At 43.6% G+C, this 21,882-nt stretch overlaps 1 protein-coding gene across 1 annotated transcript in view; it reads right to left on the bottom strand.

The window, feature by feature from the left end:
* The window catches only part of CLPB (ClpB family mitochondrial disaggregase), a 147,389-nt gene that overhangs the window by 115,492 nt on the left and 10,015 nt on the right, over nucleotides 1–21,882 (bottom strand). Inside the window, exon 3 of the mRNA XM_037026274.2 lies at nucleotides 2,225–2,311. Within this exon, the coding sequence (XP_036882169.2) occupies nucleotides 2,225–2,311 (87 nt within the window). The remainder of the gene's footprint in view (nucleotides 1–2,224; nucleotides 2,312–21,882) is intronic.

Here is a 21,882-nt window from a genome sequence, read left to right as displayed (position 1 = left end):
TAGCACTTCTTACCTTCTAGTATATTAGGTAGTTTACTTACACATTGGATATATTGTTTGTCCCTGCCTCTCTCTACCCAAGAACTAACCACCAGTGTAGAAATAAGCTCTACGAGGGCAAGGATCTTTGTCAAGAATAGTGCCTGACAAACAGTAGATGCCCCCAAAATTGTGATATTAATAAATAAATCCAACCTGATAGTGCACTATTTTCAATAAAAATCTGTCCTCCCTGGGTACTCAAAGGAAGAGGAGGGCACAAAATGGATGCTTAAAATCCCCAATAATTAGCCCTAGAAATCAAAGCAAGTAAATACAAACCAACACTCTCACTTTCTCAATGAGCATCACTGATCTGCTAATGGCCCTGGATAAAGACAGAGCAATCAGTTAAACCAACAACTTGTTAGCTTCAGAGAGAAGTGCTCCCAAAGCACATCTACTCACTACCTTCTCACTGATTAACAGTATTCTTCAGTATAGTATCATTTCCTATTCTGGCTCAACACTGGATTATTATACATAAAAGGGTGCATACCCCTTCCCTTTTCTCCACCACTAGCCTAATTTTTGCAGATGGAGATACATGCAATCTGGGAAAGAAGACTGGTGGGCAGGGTAGACATGGTGGTGTGTGCAGGGTGTATATCAGTAGTAGAATAAACACATCTGTGTTGTGTGTACAGAGGTCTAATGTGGGCAGTAGGGAAGAACAACTCTCTATTTGTAACCTGTAGCACATATATTATCATCTCATTTTATTCTCATTAGAACATAAGAATCTACTCTGCAGCCAGATTCAGTCCCCTCACACTCTCTGCTTTAATAATACCCTGCCCACATTACTTTGATATCCTTGATTACACTATACTCTGTCTCCCTCCCTGCCTTTTTCACATTAGACTGAGTGTTCCCAAGGTGTCTGATCTCCAATGATTAGCACAGAGCCTGGATCAGAGCAGATATTTACCAAATCTTTGCAGAAATAATTGGTTTCAGGTAAAGAAACAGGGTGTCCATAGAATCCTAAAATTCAACTAAGGGTCAGAACCAGGACTAGATTCCAAGTCTCTCAACTGCAAAGCATATTTATATCAAGCCTTTTTTAAATACTAAGTGCTTGGAGCTAAAGAGGCAAATAAGGAAACAGTTCTGAGAACAAGTGCATGATAGAGGAGCAGAGAAGAGAGACCTATCTCAAGTTCAGCTAAGTCTCTCAGCCAATTTGAAGCAGAGTAACCCTGATATTATAAAATCCCTGTTTGGTTGGTTTCTACAACATTTATGACCCACCATATTATGATCCATTTAGGATGGCTAGTACTGGCAGATAAAAGCCTTGAAGATCTGCTTGAAGGGAAAATGTCAATTGGTATCTCCAACTACCAATTTCAGGAGCTGCTACTGAAGGGCCCAGTCTGCTTTCCTTAAATAATTTCATTTTGCTCTTGTTCAATCAGATCTTTTGTACAATCACAGCTAGAGACTGGGATGGAAAGGCAGCATCCAGCTGTAGCCTGAGATATGACTGAAGGAGGCAGCATGTGGTATAGTAAAACACAAACTTTATAGGCAGCCAGACCAGGTTCTAAATCCTGTCTGTGTGACCTCAGACAAATCACCTTCTCTCTTTAGGCTTCAATTTTGTCACCTTCAAAACAAGAATAATAATATATCATTGTGGGCTAGTTGTGAGATTTACAGAGAATGCTTCTATACAAAGTGGACTATTTCCATCTCTATTCAACTCAAGCTACACCTTGAGGGAATGGAAGAGCAGGTAGAAAAACAGCAGGGCCTCCAATGGCAGGGAAGGAACACCTCCACCTTCCCTGGTTTCCATGAGAAAAAAGAAACAGCCTGGGGGAACCCTTACTAGGGACAGAGACTGCACACTTCTCAACACAGACAGATGGTGGACAATGAAAACATGAAGATAATTTGCATATGTACACTTAACAACTTCCAACGCTTTCAAACATTTCATTGCTTCAATAATGCAAATGACTCCCCTAAGATCACAAAGCCAATTAATGATGGAGCTGAGATCCAAAGTCCTACCATCTTCCCATAGTCTGTTTCCACATCTCCTATACTTTCCATTTCACTAGGTGTGGACCAGTATCTTAGGCTGAGTCCATCTTCCTGCCTCTGGAGAAGACAGCAAAGGTGAGAGAGGATTCAGGAGCGTGGTCTACAGAGATCTGGCTAGGGGATCACTCACCTGCTGTTTCGGTTGATGGCTGCCACCATAAGTGCTGTCCAGCCAAGTTTGTGCCGTGCATTGACATCTGCACCTTCTGACAACAGCCTAGAATGAGACAGAGGAATATTTTCAATGTATGGGCTTATTATGGATTTAAGAGTGGAAGAAATGAGACAGTCAACAAACAGGGAGACTGAATCAATCTGGAAATAGTTAGAGGCCTTTGAGAACTAAATACCCATCCGAGCTCCTCTGGTTAACCCTCCTCCCAGTGCCAGGCTTCCCCTACCTCCCTCCCTCTTCCCAAAGAGTCTGCTCTGCTGTTAAACTCCCAGCCTTCTGAGGAAAGAATTTGCCTTCCCTACCTTAGCACCCTGACACTCCCACTTGCTCTCTCCCTGCCTCTCTGCCTACTCTAATCCTACCTTCATGCTATGGGATACAATCCTGGCTTGAGGCTTCCATGACACCCAGTCCATAGATCTCTCTTCCACAGAATTTCCCCATGCTGAGCACCAAATGTCCAGTGACACTTACTACCTGCATAGTTCCCAGTTTTCAAAAGGATCATACTCCTTAGGTTTATCTGTACGGTGGTGTTTGGAAAATGGAAATCTTCGAATGCAAGGAAAGATGGTAAGAATGGTAGAAATGTTAAATTAGGTTTCTAAGAGAGCCCACCCAAGCCTATTTGGCTCTCTATGCCAGTGCTTAGCACACAGGAGCTCAATAGTTGTTGGATATATGGTTTTAAGATACCACTAAAAGTCTGAATTCTGGGTCCCAGGAACAGGAGGTCCTACAATGTAGGGGTAGGCAGAAAGGGAGCAAATAGAACCAACTCTTACTAAGCATCTACTATAAGCAAGAAATGACCTTGGATCTTTAAGGAGCTGATGATAATGTTTTCATGGATGAGCTACAGGCTCAGTGAGGTGAAATGACTCAGTTAAGGTCACAAAACTAGTTAAGGGGCAATACAGTGACTGGAACCCATTTCAATGATGGTTCTACAGCCTGACTCCTTCTCACCTGTAGACTGAACCCGGCTCTACATAACATGGAAGATAGAAGGCTAAATTAACTTCAGCAAATCAATGTAACATGTGCTTGGTTCTATGCTAGATTCTAGGATGGGGGTGAAGAGAAGATCTGGGGTCTGCCCTAGTGGGTATACAGTTTAGTTGTAGAGGGAGGACTCAGGATACTAGGAAATCAAAGTATGTAGTGTGTGGTTTCCCACCAGAAGTGCTGCAGGAGGCCAGGAAAGGGGGAGACCAAAAGTCAAGAGGGACTCACCACCATGGCAGGATCTGCTTATGAGGAATGGGTGGAGGGTATTTGGGGAAACTGGGACCAAGCCAAATAAAACCTCTGCGCTGAAGCAAGCAGGTGACTGAGGCTTGGAAGAGGAGCCATGTCAGGTACCTGTTCACTCCTTTGGCCTGTGCTGAGGCAGGGAATGAGACAGGCCCTGGAAAAGCCGAGGGGAGATGGGCCAGCAAACACATAACCACACACAGGATGAGGGCTATAAACGGAGACCATAGGCTGCCAGTCTTAGTGATTGGGAAGGCCTCTCTGAGGACATGATGATAGCAAGTTAGCCAGACAAAAAGGGGTGCAGGAGGCGTAGGGGTGTTCCAGGCTGGGGAAAAGCCTCTCACCCAGAGGAGAAGGCAGCATGACTGGGGCACATAAAGAGAGGGGAGAGCGTCAAGAGAGGAGACTCTCTCACTTCTAGTTTGGAGGACTTCTCTGGTGAAAGTCCAGGGCCTCTTAAGGCAAACAGTTTGTTAAGCTTCTTTTATGCAGGAACACTTCTCTATGGCCAAGGATGGTAAAAAGGCTAAGAACCCAGGGGTTGAATTTTCTGTGAGACAAAAAAATCTTTTTGCACAAAATCCTGTTCCTCATTTACAAAACTTACAAAGGCCAAGTGGTGCTGTGGGGAGTGCATGGTTCTGAGAGTTAAAAGAGATTGGAATTAGGATCCTAACTGTGATTCAATCAGATGCCTCATTTCTCTGGACCACAGTCCAGGAGACTAGATAATCAGGACCATCTTATGCAAATCAAAGAGGTTTCTGAAGGAAAAGACTTAAACTGTGCCCTGAACAATGGGTTCAGTTGTTTAGAGATGCCAGTCAAGACAAAGGGAACAGTACAAGAGGGAAGTACCAGGAAGGTATATTCAGAGATCATCAAGAGATCTATCCAGTGACAGTTCATAGCAGAGAAACAGACCACTGCCAAGGGAGGCAGGGCCTACAATAAGACCTCAGAAGCCAAGCTAGGAGGCCAAGGCAGTGGGCATAAACCTTTTTTGAGCCACAGGCTTCTTTGAGAGTATGATCAAAACTGATGAGCCTCTCCAAGTGAACATAAAATTTTTTTATGTACAACACCCAGGGTTTCACAGATCCTCATGAAATTAATAGTGGACCCTAGATTAAAAACCCAATCTAGAAGTTTGACAAATGCTGGCATGCATGCCACTGTTCTGCACTTCTGCATCTAAAAAGTCCTGAATCCCTCCCAGCAGTTCTTTCCTGTGGAGCCTTTAAAAAGAACCTCAGAAACCTCCTCAACACTGGTTCCAATCAGCCATCATCAGTCAACTGAAGCTGGCAAAAGAGAAGAAACCTTTTTGGCATTCCTTAGACTCTCACCACAGGCAGTACAGTTGTTACTGAAGGTTTTTGGGCAAAAGAAATAAAAAAATTTACCTACTTGCTTAAGCAGGCTGAACTTGAAAGAGGACAGAGTAGAAAATGGGAACAAGGAGACCAAGGGAGATGAGCTAGGACAGGGAAATGAGAAATCAGAGCATGGTTAGGAGAAACTCTGTGCAGCCCAAATCCTTCATGCCTTCAATTGGTCAGTGGCCTGTGTTCCCCAGCGTGGGCTCTGAGAATTATGGAAACAGCACTGGAGGAAGGGCTGAAGAAAGGAGACTGAGATGCCGCCTTCTCCTGCCTCTTGTGGGCTGAGTGTAGTGTCATAAAAAGAAAAGGACGAATAAAGGGCTTCAGAGTAAGTTAAATGAGCATTTGAATTCTGGTCCAGGCAGAAAACTCTGAGCAAATCAATTCTCTGAGTCTCAGTTATCTCACCTATAAAATAAGGATAATAATCTCTAATTTGCAGATATTGCACATGGTGCAGTGCCTGGCACATAGCAAGTATTCAATACAGGGTGGTTTCTGCCTGACACCCTACCCTACTTCCATCTTTACTTTTTTTTTTAATTTTTTTATTTTGGTATCATTAATCTACAATTACATGAAGAACATTATGTTTACTAGGCTCCCCCCTTCACCAAGTACCCCCAACATACCCCTTCAGTGTATACCCCAACATACCCCTTCACTGTCCATCAGCATAGTAAGATGCTGTAAAATCACTACCTGTCTGCTCTGTGTTGCACAGCCCTCCCCGTGCCTCCCCCCACAGTATACATGCTAATGTAATGCCCCCTTTCTTTTTCCCCGCCCTTGTCCCTCCCTTCCCACCCATCCTCCCCAGTCCCTTTCCCTTTGGTAACTATTAGTCCATTCGTGGGTTCTGTGATTCTGCTGCTGTTTTGTTCCTTCAGTTTTCCTTTGTTCTTATACTCCACATATGAGTGAAATCATTTGGTACTTGTCTTTCTCCGCCTGGCTTATTTCACTGAGCATAATACCCTCTAGCTCCATCCATGTTGTTGCAAACAGTAGAATCTGTTTTTTTCTTATGGCTGAGTAATATTCCATTGTGTCTATGTACCACATCTTCTTTATCCATTCATCTACTGATGGACATTTAGGTTGCTTACATATCTTAGCTATTGTAAATAGTGCAGCAATAAACATAGGGGTGCATCTGTCTTTTTCAAACTGGAGTGCTGCATTCTTAGGGTAAATTCCTAGAAGTGGAATCCCTGGGTCAAATGGTATTTCTATTTTGAGCATTTTGAGGAACCTCCATACTGCTTTCCACAATGGTTGAACCAATTTACATTCCCACCAGCAATGTAGGAGGGTTCCCCTTTCTCCACAACCTCGCCAACATTTGTTGTTGTTTGTCTTTTCGATGATGGCGATGGCGATCCTTACTGGTGTGAGGTGATATCTCATTGTGGTTTTAATTTGCATTTCTCTGATGATTAGCGGTGTGGAGCATCTTTTCATGTGTCTGTTGGCCATCTGAATTTCTTCTTTAGAGAACTGTCTATTTAGGTCCTCTGCCCATTTTTTAATTGGATTATTTGCTTTTTGTTTGTTGAGGTGTGTGAGCTCTTTATATATTTTGGATATCAACCCTTTATCGGATCTGTCATTTATGAATATATTCTCCCATACTGTAGGATACCTTTTTGTTCTATTGATGGTGTACTTTGCTGTACAGAAGCTTTTTAGCTTGATATAGTCCCACTTGTTCATTTTTGCTTTTGTTTCCCTTACCCGGGGAGATATGTTCATGAAGAAGTCGCTCATGTTTATGTACATGAGATTTTTGCCTATGTTTTTTTCTAAGAGTTTTATGGTTTCATGACTTACATTCAGGTCTTTGATCCATTTCAAATTTACTTTTGTGTATGGGGTTAGACAGTGATCCAGTTTCATTCTCTTACATGTAGCTGTCCAGTTTTGCCAGCACCATCTGTTGAAGAGACTGTCATTTCCTCATTGTATGTCCATGGCTCCTTGATTGTATATTAATTGGCTATATATGTTTGGGTTAATGTTTGGAGTCTCTATTTTGTTCCACTGGTCTGTGGGTCTGTTCTTGTGCCAGTACCAAATTGTCTTGATTACTGTGGCTTTGTAGTACAGCTTGAAGTTGGCGAGCGAGATCCCCCCCACTTTATTCTTCCTTCTCAGGACTGCTTTTACTTCCATCTTTTTGATGGAACAAAGTGCTCTGGTCTTAACCTAATAGTGTCAGGTTGGCCAATACTCAGGAATTCTAAGACAGGAGCACACAGGGTGACCTGGGTAATTCAGCCAGGCTGGTTCTAGGCATTTCTTTGTTCATTTATTCAACAAACATGTGCGTATGCTGAGTCTGTGCCCAGCCACATGCTGGCTACTATGGAGGAGACTAGATAGAGGCTCTTGCATTCTAGAACCTGAGCCAAGCAGGGTTTTTTTTTCTTTATATATGTCTGTGTGTACACACATGTGTGTGTGTGTGTACTTGTTTATTACATTTTTTTCATAACCAATTATGTTTTCAGATAGGTTCATGCTGCTAAGTATATAATAATTCTGTTTTTTAAATTACTACATAATTCTCACGACACATCCACCAGATTTTACCTCTCCACTCTCCCAGGGGTACCTGCCTAAGTGGCCTCCATCTCCTGACCACCAAAAGCAACGCTCATAAACCCCCCCTTTACACGTGCCCTTGTAGACCTGTGTGAGTGTTTCCCTGGGCATGTACTCAGCGTGGGATCCTGAGTTAAAGGGTGTCTGTTACTTGAGGTGCCTAGAGCCAGGTCTGCCCCAGGACAGCTACTCCATCTACCCCCCACCAGCAGGACAAGGGTGGGCCTGTACACTGTTCTCCAGCCAACACTCAGCACAACAGAGACTGCAAAGTCCAAATGGTGTAAAGGGATCTCACATCATTCTTTTAATCTGCATGTCTCTGATTACCAACAATTCTTGGTTATACGTGTGTCAGCATTTTAAGGTTTCATTTTCCGTACATTGCAGGATTTTCTTTTAAGAGGGGGGATTGCTGGGAGAGAAGGCTTCTCCAAATTTGGCTATCCTTCCAACAAATTAAAGTAGAAAAAGCATAGGGCAGAGTCAGGAGACCTGGATTCTAGGTCCAGTTCTGCCACCTCCTACTCTAACCCCTAGGGAAGGGGCATCATCTCTCTAAGCTTTGTCTCTTCACAGGTCCACAGGCTTCAGGAGGTGATAATGAAATCTGAAGGAAAGGCCTCCACAAGCCTGAGGGGTCGTTCCCAGGAGGGAAATCTAAGTTTTCCTTAGTGAAATTCTCCAGCTTTTAAGCCCCGCCCAGCATCTTGAGTGAGCATCATTCTTTAGAGCCTCTAGAGGCTGAGGTATTATGGAGAAAGCAGTGACCCTGGAGTCCAAATGGAATTCAGATTCTGTCTTTGTCACTTATCAGCTGTAAAATGGAGGATATTAATCCCTATTGTTCAAGGTGGTTGTAAGGATTAAGAGAGATGCCACCTGGTGGAGCACCATAAAGAGTGGTGGCCCCTGGTAAATCAAGAATGGACAGAACAAACATAAAAACCACAAGTGAACCCAACTACAAACCACCTTCCGTCCCTCAGAGCTGTGTGGGCTACCCCCCTACTTCCCTTCTGTATGCAGAGCACTCCCAAAGTTAGGATTTCACAAAGCCAGGTCACCAGCATTTCATTTTGTTGCTTTGCAAGTGAATGCCCAGTAGGCAGTCATTTCAAAGTCCTGGGCCAGCTGGGCGGGTGACTGCCTGCTGAGAGTGGCTGAAAGGGCCTCTGAGGCCTGAGGAAGCCACCCTTGCTCTCTCCCCTGTGATTTTCACCAATGGACAAAATGCGGCAAGTGAATTAATCTCTTTTAAAAAGAGCAATGCTTGTGACAGAGCACGGTGTCTCCGAAAAGGTTAGGATTCCATCATCCCTGAGATGATGAGTGGAATGCTTAATGCAGGCTGCCACTCAGGGCGCAGCAGCCTGTGTCCGGGGACTGGGGAGGGGAGTGGGCATGCAGGCCTTTCTGGGCTCACTCCAGACTTGTGGAAGGCCCTTCCCTAATGAACTACGTCTCTTGCTTGACAGGGCAGTGGTGGGTGACACTAATTGGGGGTGACCCAGGGTAGTAGATGGAGAGGAGACCACACTAGCAGTCCAGAGTTGAATTCCAGCTCCCACACAACTCTCAGGCAGCAGAGTGGGGCAGGAAAAGGAGCAATAGAGACCTCGGCTCAAATGCAGGCTCTGGCACTTACGGGCAGGAGGTGGAGAGCAGTGGATGAACAAGTGACTTAGCCTCTCTGAACCTCACTTGGTCCCATCATCTGAGTGACAGCTCCTGTCCTCAGAGCCTGTTTCCATATCTGTTAAAAAAAAATGGACAGGACCCTACCAGCCCTATTCCAAATGTCACACAGGGGCACCATGAAGAAACAAGGAGACAAAATACACTGAAATACCTGGTCTTCAGTAAAGCACTGCACAAACAGAAGAGCCTATGCTATTTTATTATATCGTTTTCCAGTTAGCATCTACCCCATTTTAAGGAAGTAACAGTCAACTAGGACAATATATGAAGGGTATACACAGAATTTGGAACATAGGTGTTAGAATTTTCTGTGGATTTGTAAACATATGGGCTCAAGTCTCCAGGCAAGGCAGCTTGCAGAATAAGGGCCCCCAGCCTATGAGATGCAGATTTCCACAGGAGAGAAACAAATCAAGGGGTTAAACAAGGCTGCTCCAACCTACCAGGAGCCCAGGTGGGTCTGAGGGCTGCCGACCAATGAGGCAACAGCCGTTACCACCAATGAGAAAGGTGGATGGGTGAGTCAAACTTCTTGCTGTGAAGACCTCTCTGTTGTTTTGGGTTTTGCTGCTGTTGTTTGTAACACAAACATGCTCTTCTCTCTCTCTCTCTTTTTTTTTTTCTTTACTCTTCTCTTTTTTTAACAAAACTTTCTTTGGGGAAAAAAAACCTTGCCCTTTAGAAACCTTCCCTAAGACAGCCATGCTGCTGCCACACCACACTGTGCTGGCAGGCTCCAAGTCATCGCAGTTTCCTGTCACCCTCCCCCAGGAGCCAGTGTGGTCCCCTAGCAGGACAAGCCTTGTCCGGGGCACAGGAGGGCTGAGGCTGAACGAAGGAACACCCCCAGTGCCTCCCTGCACAGATCTTTCACCAATATGTGTCATGTCGGAAGCTACCTGTTTTATACTTGTGAGCCTGTCTTCTACAAAGAACGTAGGCTCATGTGTGATGTGGGAGGGAACGGGGGCCACTGCTTACTCTCAGGGCTGGGTTCACTGTGACACGGGCCTGGGGCTGGAGGCCAAGGATTCTGGTCACGGCTCTCCTAGGAATGAGCTGTGTGATGCTGGATAAATCTGTCTGTCTGTCTGGGCCTTACTTTCCTCTGCAGTAAAATAACTGTCCCTGCCAGTTCTAAAATCTTAGGATTCTAAGTATGTAGAGCATCAAAATTGAAAAGTGGTTTCCTAGCAGACAATGGCATCAGCAAGACTTCCAAAGTAAAGACAACCCCTCAGGCTTACTGTTTGTAGGAAGGAGGGACAGAGTCCCAGACAGGGCTGAGGGGCAGTTTTGAGTTATTCTGGCTAACAAGCTCTTCTACTCAGGGGCAGAGGTACTACTTGATTTTTTCTTTCTCCTTCTGTATGACCAATCAATACAAAGCGGCCACTGAACTTCAATCGTGCATTGTTCTGATTTCCGGATCCTTCACATGAAGCGTCCCTCAGCTGCAGCTGGAGAGGGGGCTGCAGGGTGGGGAGCCTTGTACCACCTGCATCAGAGGCCTGGAAGCAGTGAGCCATGCAGACTCAATCATGATCGCTATCTGGGCAACAGGGTCCAGGCTGGAGCCTCCCAGAAGGTCCTGTTTACAGTAATAACAGCACCAGGCCCACTGTCTGAAAAGAGGCAAGGCGCCTGGGGCTAGAATCCACACACAGCCTCCATCTGCACCTTATCTACCCAGTCAGCCTGAGCTGGGAGGGGCAGGGCAAGGCTGCTCTCAGATCCCAGTCTGGGACAGCCAACTTCAGGCAGGGTCCTGGCACCCTGACCTACAGACAGGAGGCCCCTCTGGCATCTTTTGCATTTGCTACTTGCATCCACTCCTTCAAAGCCCAGCTGGAGACCCTTCCTATAAGAAGTTCACCAGATGCTGTCATCCCAGTAAGACTGGCCCATCCAAGTACTGTCAGACCTGCACTATTCCAAAGGGAAGCGGGTGGGCAGTGGGGGAGGACTGGCATTTCTGCAGCACCTACAACTAATGCAGGTGCACTGCGTAATGTGCCTGCATGCTTTATAACTAGTTATTTTCTATCATACAAAGTTTTAAAATTTCTGTATATGAAGAATGGTCTGCAAAATCAATCCATTCCATCCTTCTTTTTATAGATACAGATACAGAGGTTCACAGAACATCAGCCTGGGAATAGACTGGTTCAGATATGACCCTGCCATCTGTCTCTTCCAGACTATGGGCAGGTCCTGTTGATCTCTCTGAACCTTAGTCATCTTACCTAATCAGCCTGCCAGACCTACCCAACAGGGTGCTGAGGTAACCAAAGAAAATAATGTCACATTTTCCAAATATTACCTGTCATTATTACAGTTGCTCTATTTGTTCAAAAGCACACAGTGGAGGAGTTGTATGAGAACTTCACCGAATATTGCTCAATTAAACAGAATCAAGTCCAATGCTGGGTGACCATTCTTTGTCCCATATCTCTTACAGTTTCTAGCATGAACTCGGCACACATTAAAGTGTATAAATATCATTTTTGATTTTGAAATTATTTCAAATTTATAGGGCAGTTACAAAAATAGCACACACAGACAAAAGTCAAATATATCCTTTCTTCAGAATCTCATTACATTTTGCCTCATGCTTTACCATTCCTTTTCACCGTTTTCTCCCAGACCCTGAGAGAGTTAGTTTCAGACACTACGCCCTTTACTCCCAAATACTTCCACACATATATCCTAGTAGAAGGACATTCTCCTACGTACCACTAACCAATAATGATCAAATTCAGGACATTTAATACTGATAAAATATTTTTACTTAATATACAGTCCATATTCAAATTTCCTCAATTATCCCAATACTATCTTTTATAGCAATTTCTCTCTGTGATCCAGATGTGAACCAGGATCAATACTGGAATTAAGCATTGCATGGGTCTTCAGTTTCCTTCACCTAGAATGGTTCCTCATCCTTTCCTTGATTTTCATGATCCTGACATTTTTTTCAGAGTATGGCTAATTTGCTTCTAGAATGTCCTTCAATTTGGATAACAATGTTTTGAGGAATCCACTTCCTATTATTCATCCATTTATTCCACAAACTTTTCATGAGACCGGCTGTGGGATTCTGCGCAGGATGCTGAGAGCACTCGACAAATTCTGCAGTGTCCTTGCCTTTAGGGCATTCACCAGACAGCTACATACCTGACAAACTGCTGAAATACAAGCAAGGACCCTGGAAGAAGGTGCCATAGGAGTGTAGGTCAGAACAACAGAACCATAGAGGCAACTTTCTGGAGGTAGAGGCATGAGCTGTGCCAAAAAGTTTGGATAGAAGCACAGATTCCCCTAATGATGTGGGATCCATCTATGGGAAACATCTCTTTCCCCCAAGCAGTGTATGCTGTGGCTAGGACTCAGTAAAACACAAAAACCAACAATACAAGGCCAGAAAGGAGAGAGTGTAGCCCAAGGTACCTCTGCCCAGAGCTATATGCCATGTCCCAATCAGCAGCTTCCTTGGTAACCTGGTGACAAGAAGAAAAGGCCTGCCTAGACAGTTGAAGTGTGGGAAAGGACCATGGGCACCACCTACTGGTACCACAGCAGGACTCCAGGCTGCTGCAGAGGACCGCTGGGCAGCTGGCTGGTTGCCAGGAAGCTTGTCACACTAAGGCAGTAAGGCACAGAAGTGGCTTGAACTTCTTAAAGTTGACACTTGAGCTATCACTGCCAGACTCCAGAACTCCACAATATTTTCAGTAAAGAATGGACTGTGCACAGCCAACCACACTACCTTGCTCCCTAGATGGGTAGAGGCAAAGGTTTGCCTCTTAACTTTAATCCAGGTTTATTCCAGTAACAAAACTTAAGTAGCATCTTCTCCAAGCCAAGCTCTGCATAGGGCACTGAGGGCACAGAGATGAATCAGACATGGACCTTGCCCACAAGGAGCATCCAGTCTGGACTGGGGGTGGGGAAACGGGACAAGTAAGTACACAATAAGTGCTTTAGAATCACAGGTGTTCTGAGAGCTGTTTGTACAGGGTCAGGGAGCATAAAGCATACTTGGCTCTTCATGTCTTGCAAAGCTTTTAAAGAGCTCAGATTTCTTGAGCAACCTCCTATATATCATGCACTCAATGTTAATGACCTTATTGCATGCTGTGATTATTATGAAGGGCAACAGATCTAAGGTTACGTGGCTAGTAAATGGCAGCTTGGGACTGGAGCCCATGCTCTCTCTATTGAACAATGCTGCCATCCAAGACACATATCCCATCATCTTCTCCCCTTCCTTCTCACAGTTAGCCTGGGGACAGCACACCATAGGTATCTGATGGAATTAACCAACTGACAGAAATGATAAAGAAAAAGCCTTGGGTGCAAAGGAGGTTTATTTATCTGAAGGATGGAGATACACTTTGATGAATTCTGCTCTCTAGAACCTTCTCCTGTGGAAGAGACCCTCTTCTCCTAGACTCAAGATGAGAAAGGCCCAATCCATCCCTTCATGGTAGTCTCCATATTACCGCCACCACTTCCACAGTCACATGGCAATACAGTGCTTCTAACTGGTCTTGCCTTATTAGCAATTTTTTTAAGACACATCTTCCCATGCAAGGGAAACAAAAGCAAAAATAAACAAATGGGACTATAACAAACTGAAAAAGCTTCTGCCCACCAAAGGAAACCATCAACAAAACAAAAAGGTAACTTACTGCATGGGAGAATATATTTGCAAATGATTTATCTGATATGGGGCTAATATCCAAAATATATAAAGAATTTACACAACTCAACACCAAAAAACCAAATAACCTAATTATAAAATGGGCAGAGGACCCTGAATAGATTCTCCAAAGAAGAAATTCTGATGGCCAACAGACACATGAAAAGATGCTCCACATCGCTAATCATCAGGGAAATGCAAATTCAAACCACAGTGAGGTACCTGACACCAGTCAGAATTGCTAGTAACAAAAAAAGACAAGAAATAACAAGTGTTGGCAATGATGTGGAGAAAAGGCAACCCTCCTACACTGTTGGTGGGAATGTAAATTGGTGCAGCCACTGTGGAAAGCAGGATGGAGGTTTCTCAAAAACTAAAAATAGAAATACCACATGACCCAGCAACTCCACTTTTGGGAACTTACCCAAAGAAACAAAATCATTAATTCAAAAATATCTATGCACCTCTATGTTTATCACATCATTATTTACAATAGTCAAGAATGGAAGCAACCTAAATGCCCATGGATGGATGGATAAAGATATTGTGGTACATAAATGGAACAGTAGTCATAAAAAAGTAATGCAAACTTGCTATCTGAAACATGGATGGATCTACAGAGTATTAGGCTAAGTGAAATAAGTCAGAGAAAGACAAATACCATATGTTTTCACTTATATGTGGAAACAAAAACAAAACAAATGAAAAACAAAACAGAAATAGACTTGTACACACAGAGAACAGAGGTGGTTGTCATAGAGGAGGGAGATGGGAGAATGGGTGAAATAGGTGAAAGGGAAAAAAATTAGTGAGAATGTTTGATATTTGATCTGGGTGATGGTTAGTTACATGTGTATACAGTGTATACAGATATCAAAGTACATTGAGCTGTATGCTAAGATATATGCAGTTTATTGTAAGTACCTCAATTAAAAAAAGAAAAGTGGTCTTGCCTTTAGGTTAAAACAAGCTCGGCAAACAAATCTAATCAAATAAATCTAATGGTGCCCTTTCTGAATTCTAGTGTGGCTGTTTCATTAGAAAATGAGTAAGATGGGAGATGTGAAACCATAGTTTAGGGAACCAAGGCTAATTTAAGTTGGAATGATGTCTTCTAATAATTAAACAGGAAAAGGGAGTTGTGTAGTCCTCGAGGACAGAGTGGGGACGAAAGCAAGGAGCCATGGAATGCTCACACATGGTGGCCTGGCCCACTGTGGCAGGCGCTGGGCCAGTGCTTCCACACACACCACATCAGCAATCATCATGAGATAACATGTTTTCTAATTACACAGTGACTTTGCTTATATTACTCCAACTTCCCAGAAAGTCTTTCCATCAGGTTCCCTGTATCCAAATACTACCTTTCTCCAGGCCCAGACTAAATGTCACCTTGTCATTGAAGCCTTAACTTTTCTTATGGATTAATTAAAATTCTTTTACCAGACTGCAAGTTCCTTGAAAAGCAAAGGTCATCATGACATATCTTTACTCTTTTTCTCAATGCCGAACAGGGAATACTGCTCATAATGGGCCTTAAGAAAAAATAAATGCCAAAGGAGATACACAAACAGCTAATAAACACATGGAGATGCTCAACATTAGCAGAGAAATGCAAATCAAAACCACACAAAGATATTACTTCACACATACTAGGAAGGCTATCATAAAAAAACAGACAATAACAAGTGTTGACAAAGATGTGGAGCAATCAGAACCCACATACGTTTCTGGTGAGAATGTAAAACGGCATAGCTACTTTGGAAGACAGCATGGCAGTTCCTCAAAATACTAAACATAAAAGTTATCATATGACCCAGAAGTTCCACTCCTAGTTATCTACGCAAGATATGAAAACATACATTTACATAAAAACCTGTACATTAACTCATAGCAGTGTTATACATAAAAACCTGTACATTAACTCATAGCAGTGTTATCTCATAACAGCCAAAAAGTAAAAACATATATGCTCACCAACTGATGAATAAATAAAATGTGGTATATTTATATATGGAATGTTATTCAGCCATAAAAAGGAAATGAAGTACTGATGATACATGGTACAACACAGATGAACCTTGGAAATGCTATGCCCAGTGAAAGAAGTCAGACACAAAAGACCACATGTTGTATGATTTCATTTATATGAAATGTCCAGATAGGCAAATCCATAGACACACAAAGTAGATTAGTAGTTGTTAGGGTCTGCAGGGAGGGGGAAATGGGGAGTGACTGCTAATGTGACTGCTAATTCTGGGGGCAGGGGTGATGAAAATGTTCTGGAATTAGACAATGGTAATGGTTACATAATCTTATAAACCTACAAAAAACCATGGTATACCTTAAAAGGATGAATTATATCTCAAGAGGAAAAAAGAATAAAAGTAAATGAATACTTGTTCAATCAGAGTCTACTTAACCTTTAGGAGGTACACCTAAAGGTGCGCTGCTGAGGGTTGGATGTTGCTTATCCAAAAACCTAAGGAGGTGGGGGAAAGACAACCTAAACAGGGGACTTGAATAATGGAGAGGAAGTGAGGCTGGGAATAAAAATGCCTTGGATCCTATCTGACCCATGCGGGGGCTGTAAGTGAGCCCTGATCCACCCTGGGAAGGATCCTGCCCTGCCTGCTGGACTCTGAACCCCTGGGAATTCCAGGGGCCTCCCCCCATTGTTTGTGCTTTATATCCTGTCCCTGCTCACCATCCATCTGCAAAGGCTGGTCAAACACACAGACTTCCCAGGAGGCCTGGGTGCTATCCCTCCAAACAAAAGGACATTGAGATGGAATCCTTAGCTCAGCCTCAGAGAGGATTCTTATGCAGCCTTTCTGGGCCTCCCATCCACATGAATGGAGGATCCTGGCGACCAGTCAGCCTACTCAGCTGCTGTACCCCTCCTGCTGGCTAGTCTCTGGAGATTAAACAGGGTTTCATTCGACCAATCAATCAACAGTGGCCTCACTCTGTTCTGTGTTCCTTCTGAGTGCCCAGCCAGCCTGTGTGACTACAGCAGAGGCGGGAGGAGGTGCTACTAACCTTGCTATGATGGCACAGCCTGGGCGAGCAGACAGAGGCACAAAGCAACTGAGAAGGCAAAGACGTGAAAACTAAACTTGATACTGTACAGCTCAAACCTTAAAGCTGTGGGAATTTTGATGAGAAAGATCAATGTAGCTAGAACAAACAGTGAACTTCAGTGAGAAAAGCACATGCTTTGGATTCATGTGAGCCTTGGTTTAAGTCACCTGTGAGGTCATAAGCACTACATCTGTGTGTGCCTCAAGTTTTCTCATCTGGAAAATGGACATAATACAGTCTGTTTGCAATACTATAGCAAGGAATGAAGATAATACTTGTAGTACCTAGTATTCTGCCTCACAGAGTGGGTATTTAATAAATGACAGCTATTATTATTAGTGAGGGAGAACTTTCTGGAAGAGGGAGGGCTTGAGGTGGGCAGTGAAGAATGAACAGGATCTAGAGAGAAGGACAGGGATGGAGTTGGAAATACTCCAAAGGTTCCCAGGTAGGAGTGAGTAAGCTGCATGTTTGGGTCAGTGAGAAGCCAAGTCTAACTGGAATTCTTGGGCAAATTACTCAAGCAATCTGAATTTCTGTTTCATCGTCTGTGAAATGGGGCTATATTACTTGCAGAGTTGTGAGGAATCAGTGATTAAAGCTGCACATAAAGTCTCCATCCAAAAAGGTATTCAATAAACATCAGCCACTATAAGTAATATTTAATGTTATTAAAATGTTATTTTATTATATGTAAATAATAATAAAAATCACATATACAAATTATTAAGAGACTATCATATAAACATTTAAATAAAATTCTGAGTATGTGTGGGTTCTAAAAACAAGGTAGTAAAAACTAAGTCATCTTAATATTCATATACCTTTTGTGTTCATTGGTTTGGGGGTCTCTGAATGCTCACACTAAGAACTTGAGAAAAAGATACAGGGTGAAAACGGAATATCCAGAAAATTCTATCCATTACCTTAACTTATTTTGCCAGATAAGGAGCAAAAACCCAGTGTAATTAACAACACTCAATACCCACTATGTGCTGAGCATCTGGTATGTGCTAGGCACAGCATGAAGTGGTTTTTCTCATTTAATACTCCGAGCAATGGTGGAGTGTCCCACTTCGCAGGTGAGAATCTGAGAATAGAGAGGTCAGGCACCTCTCCCAAGGTCACAGAGCCAGCAAAGGGCACAGCTGAGACTCACACCTTGTCTTCTCACACTCCAAAGTCCTTATTGCCGAGATTCCTGCCAGTGACACAAAAGCTTCTTGGGCAGACCCATGGACGGATGCTGTCACCAGGGAGAACCTCCCACTGCCTCGGGGGGGCTCCGGGCCCAGAACCCCTGTTGGTGGGGGAGTGGGGGGAGGAAGAAAGCAGGATGCAGAAGAGCCTCAGAGTATAAAAGTGAGATTTTCTGAGAAGGCTTTTTTTCAAATAGGACAAGGACAGAGCAGGAACTGTAAGGCAAGCAGCTTAGGTGAATACTGTAAGCCCACAAACACATTAGCTTAACTGCTTTCAACATTCTTGGATTTCTCTCTGTTCCTCAGTTTCGAGGAAAATTCTTTGGGAAAAAAAACCCAACTGGTTCCAGCCAGGCTGACAGGATTTGTGTTATGTCCACGACAGAGCTAGCATTTCTGAGAAGCAGCACTTGGGCCACAGTAATCATGGCAGGGAGACAGAGCGTGACAGCTGCCCCTGCTTTGGGGCCGTGGGACTGCAGCTTCGTGGCCTACACTGTCTGGGTGGCTGGGTCAGCGCCCAAGACCCTTACACACAAAAGCTGGTAGAAATCAGATCGGCTCCTGATACTTCTCAGCAATCTGAATGGTCGCTGATCACATCAGCCCCCTCCCAAGCTCCCTCCCGCCCCTAATTCAGCTGCCAGTGCTGTTAGAATAAAGACAGAGCTCCTTACTATGGCTTCCAATGCCCTGCAATGTCTGCTTATTCTCTAGGCTCCTGGCACCCTGCTCTGAGCTGCAGGCCCATGCCTTTTTCAGTCTTGCACACTTGCCATTATTTCTCCTTCTACAGGGTCTTTATAATTCAAAGTTCCTTCTGCCAGGAAAGCTCTTCTTGCCCTTCTTCACCTCGGTGAACTCATCTTTTACTTTGGAGCTTCACCTCTGGGAAGCTTTCTCTGACCAGAGGAGATCTATTAAAGGCTCTCAGGATTCTCTGAACCCTCCTCTGCAGCATTTGTCACAGCTGTAATTTCATATTTGCATGATCAACATCTGACTAGTCTTTTAGCTCCATAAAGTGTGGCCTGTACATAATTTTGACTTACCACTGATCCATCAGGGCCCAGCACAGTGCCAGAACACAGTAGGCACTGTTTGTTGAATGAATAAATGATTGAGCTGATTCTCCATTTTTACTTTTATTAAGAGTGGTCAGTCCTCTGTTCACAAGTTTACTATGACTGTAATTAACTACTAAAATTTGCCTAACTCTTTACCAGTTACAAAACATTTAGACAATATTCAGTAAGTATTTGTTAACTATTTAAATGAACAGCAATGGACAACACAACAATGGTCTACTACCCCCCAGTATTATGAGAAAGAGACAAAAGGTAACAGATGACCGATCCCAACTGAAGGTGATAAGTGCTATTACAGAGGAAGCACAGGGCACTATGGGAACCTACAGGTACTTGGAGGGTTACTGGAAGATGTGACACTGATGACCCAAAGGATGAGTAATTTTCCAAACAATAAGAGTTCACCTTTCAGGAACTCTCACAACATCCTGGGAGGGTGGTCTGACAGATACCATTGAAGATACTTTACAGTTGAGGCCACTGAGTAGTTAAGGGTCTACTAGCCCAAGGCTTCACAGTCAAGAAGCAGTAGGGCCATCACTAGAGATTCAATCCCAGGGCTGGGCTCTTTCAGGAACATCCCCCCTCCCCCAAGCTACCCCAGTAGGCCCTGGCTGTTCTCTGCTCCTGGGCTTAGTCAACTGCCTGACTCTGCTGGGCTTCTGAACAGTTGTCTAACTGCTTCTGCAACTCATTTTCCCATGTAGTTCAGAAAATGCTGCCAACCCAATCTTCCTCAATTGCCTTCCATCACCAGGGAGCAAGCAAGCAGAGACTCAGTAGGTTACACACCTCAGAAAAGGTGCCAGGCCATGGGCCACTCTGCAGAACTGCTTGCCTAGTCAAACACAAGAAACCCCTTCTCATGTTACAACGTTTGATCTGAAGGACTCAGTTTTCTCTGCAGAGCCTAACACTAGGAACTGTATTTGCAAGTTCTCAGTGGGAACCCCATTAACAAGAGTTGGCAACTAAGACTCAAAATGGGAGGTTCTAGGGCTAATTATAGGTTCCAGAGCCAGTCAGTAACTTTGTCAGAAATTTATTCTTGGGTCCTTTCGATAACATCCTGCCTTCCAACATCCCAGTATTCAAAAAGCCTCTGTGGGTTACATCCTAGCATCCAAGAAATGGTGTGCTGATTTTAGACAGCTCTTACAACAAGCATCATATTACAAGAGTGATGCCAGTTAGGCCTTGATGTTTATTCTGGGATAAAGCTTTTATTTCTATCTACTGCAAGTCATGAGGACATTTATATATTTACTGGTTAAGACAGCTGGATGTTTTGGTTGCTCTGATGCCATCATTAGTATCTTCCCATCCAGCCAAAATGCTACAACAATCGATAAACAGCTTCTCTCAGGCCCCAAGACAGTGAAATGTATTTACCAGCCAGGGTTTTTGTTAATTTGATAAAATCCTTGGATCAATGTGCAGAACATTTACCTGTGCTGTAGCTAAGCATATTCTGGACACCTTAATCCTGGCATATGGACAGCAAATGCCTCAAGCCCCAAGCCAGGGCACCAAGGGACAAGAACCAAACCAAGCCATCAATGCAAAGCTAGAATAAATGTGTTTAGCACTCAAGAAAACCCAACCCTTTCAATTCTTTCCTGAGGTACAAACCAAATCAGACTTTTTTCCAAAGGCATGTAGTAAACAAGTTTGAGCTGGCATGAAGTTCTTTATTTTCTAAAAACATCAAAACATGACTATCAAAACAAGCTCTAAACTGATCACTGAGATTTTTTTTGAGAAGCAGGAGGGTATATACAGCAGAAGTCAGAGAACCATACATTCAACTGCTAGGGGACAACTCCACTTGAATATCTCACTGGCATATTAAATCCAGCATGTTCAAAACTGAGCTCATAATCTTTTCCCCCACAACCCAGTGTTCCTCTACTATCTTTGTCTCAGTGAATGGCAATAGCATTACACAGCTGCTCAAGACAAAAAATTGAAATTCATTCTTAACAGCTTTTTCTCCCGAATCAACCATATCCAATTGTATTTATTCACTGAACATCCATATCCATTTATTGAGCACCTGCTACGTATCAGGCACCAGTACTGTTCTATCACCAAGTCCTATCTTACTTCCTCCATCTCCGCTGACATCTTAGTCTAGGTCACCACCTGCCATCACCCTTTCTCTCATATGGATACTCCAGTCACTTTCAGCCAGTCTTCGTGAAAGACGATGACTATATTCACTTTAGCTTTCTATCAATCTATTCTCCAAAGAGCAGCCAGAGTGATCTCTTAAAATTATAAATCTAGATTGTGTCACCACATCTTTTTCTCTTCTCCATGGAGCAGCCAGGGAGATTTTAAAATTACAGTTCTAGATCATGTCACCATGTCTCTGTCTCTGTCTCCCCCCCGCCTCTCTCCCTCACACACACACACACATACAGGTTTAAAATTCTTCAGTGGCTACCCAGTGCTCTTAGTAAAACTAAAAATCATTAACGTAGCCTACAGACTCAGTGTGGTATGATCCTTGCTTAACTCTCCAACTTCATTGTGTACCTCTCTCCCCCTTGTCCTCTAGAGTCCAGTCTTACTGGCC

The sequence above is a fragment of the Manis javanica genome, chromosome 11 (genome assembly GCF_040802235.1).
Source record: "Manis javanica isolate MJ-LG chromosome 11, MJ_LKY, whole genome shotgun sequence".
NCBI classification, from domain to species: domain Eukaryota; kingdom Metazoa; phylum Chordata; class Mammalia; order Pholidota; family Manidae; genus Manis; species Manis javanica.
The sequence above is the reverse complement of the archived record's forward strand: the minus strand, read 5'-3'. Positions and strand labels throughout refer to the sequence as shown.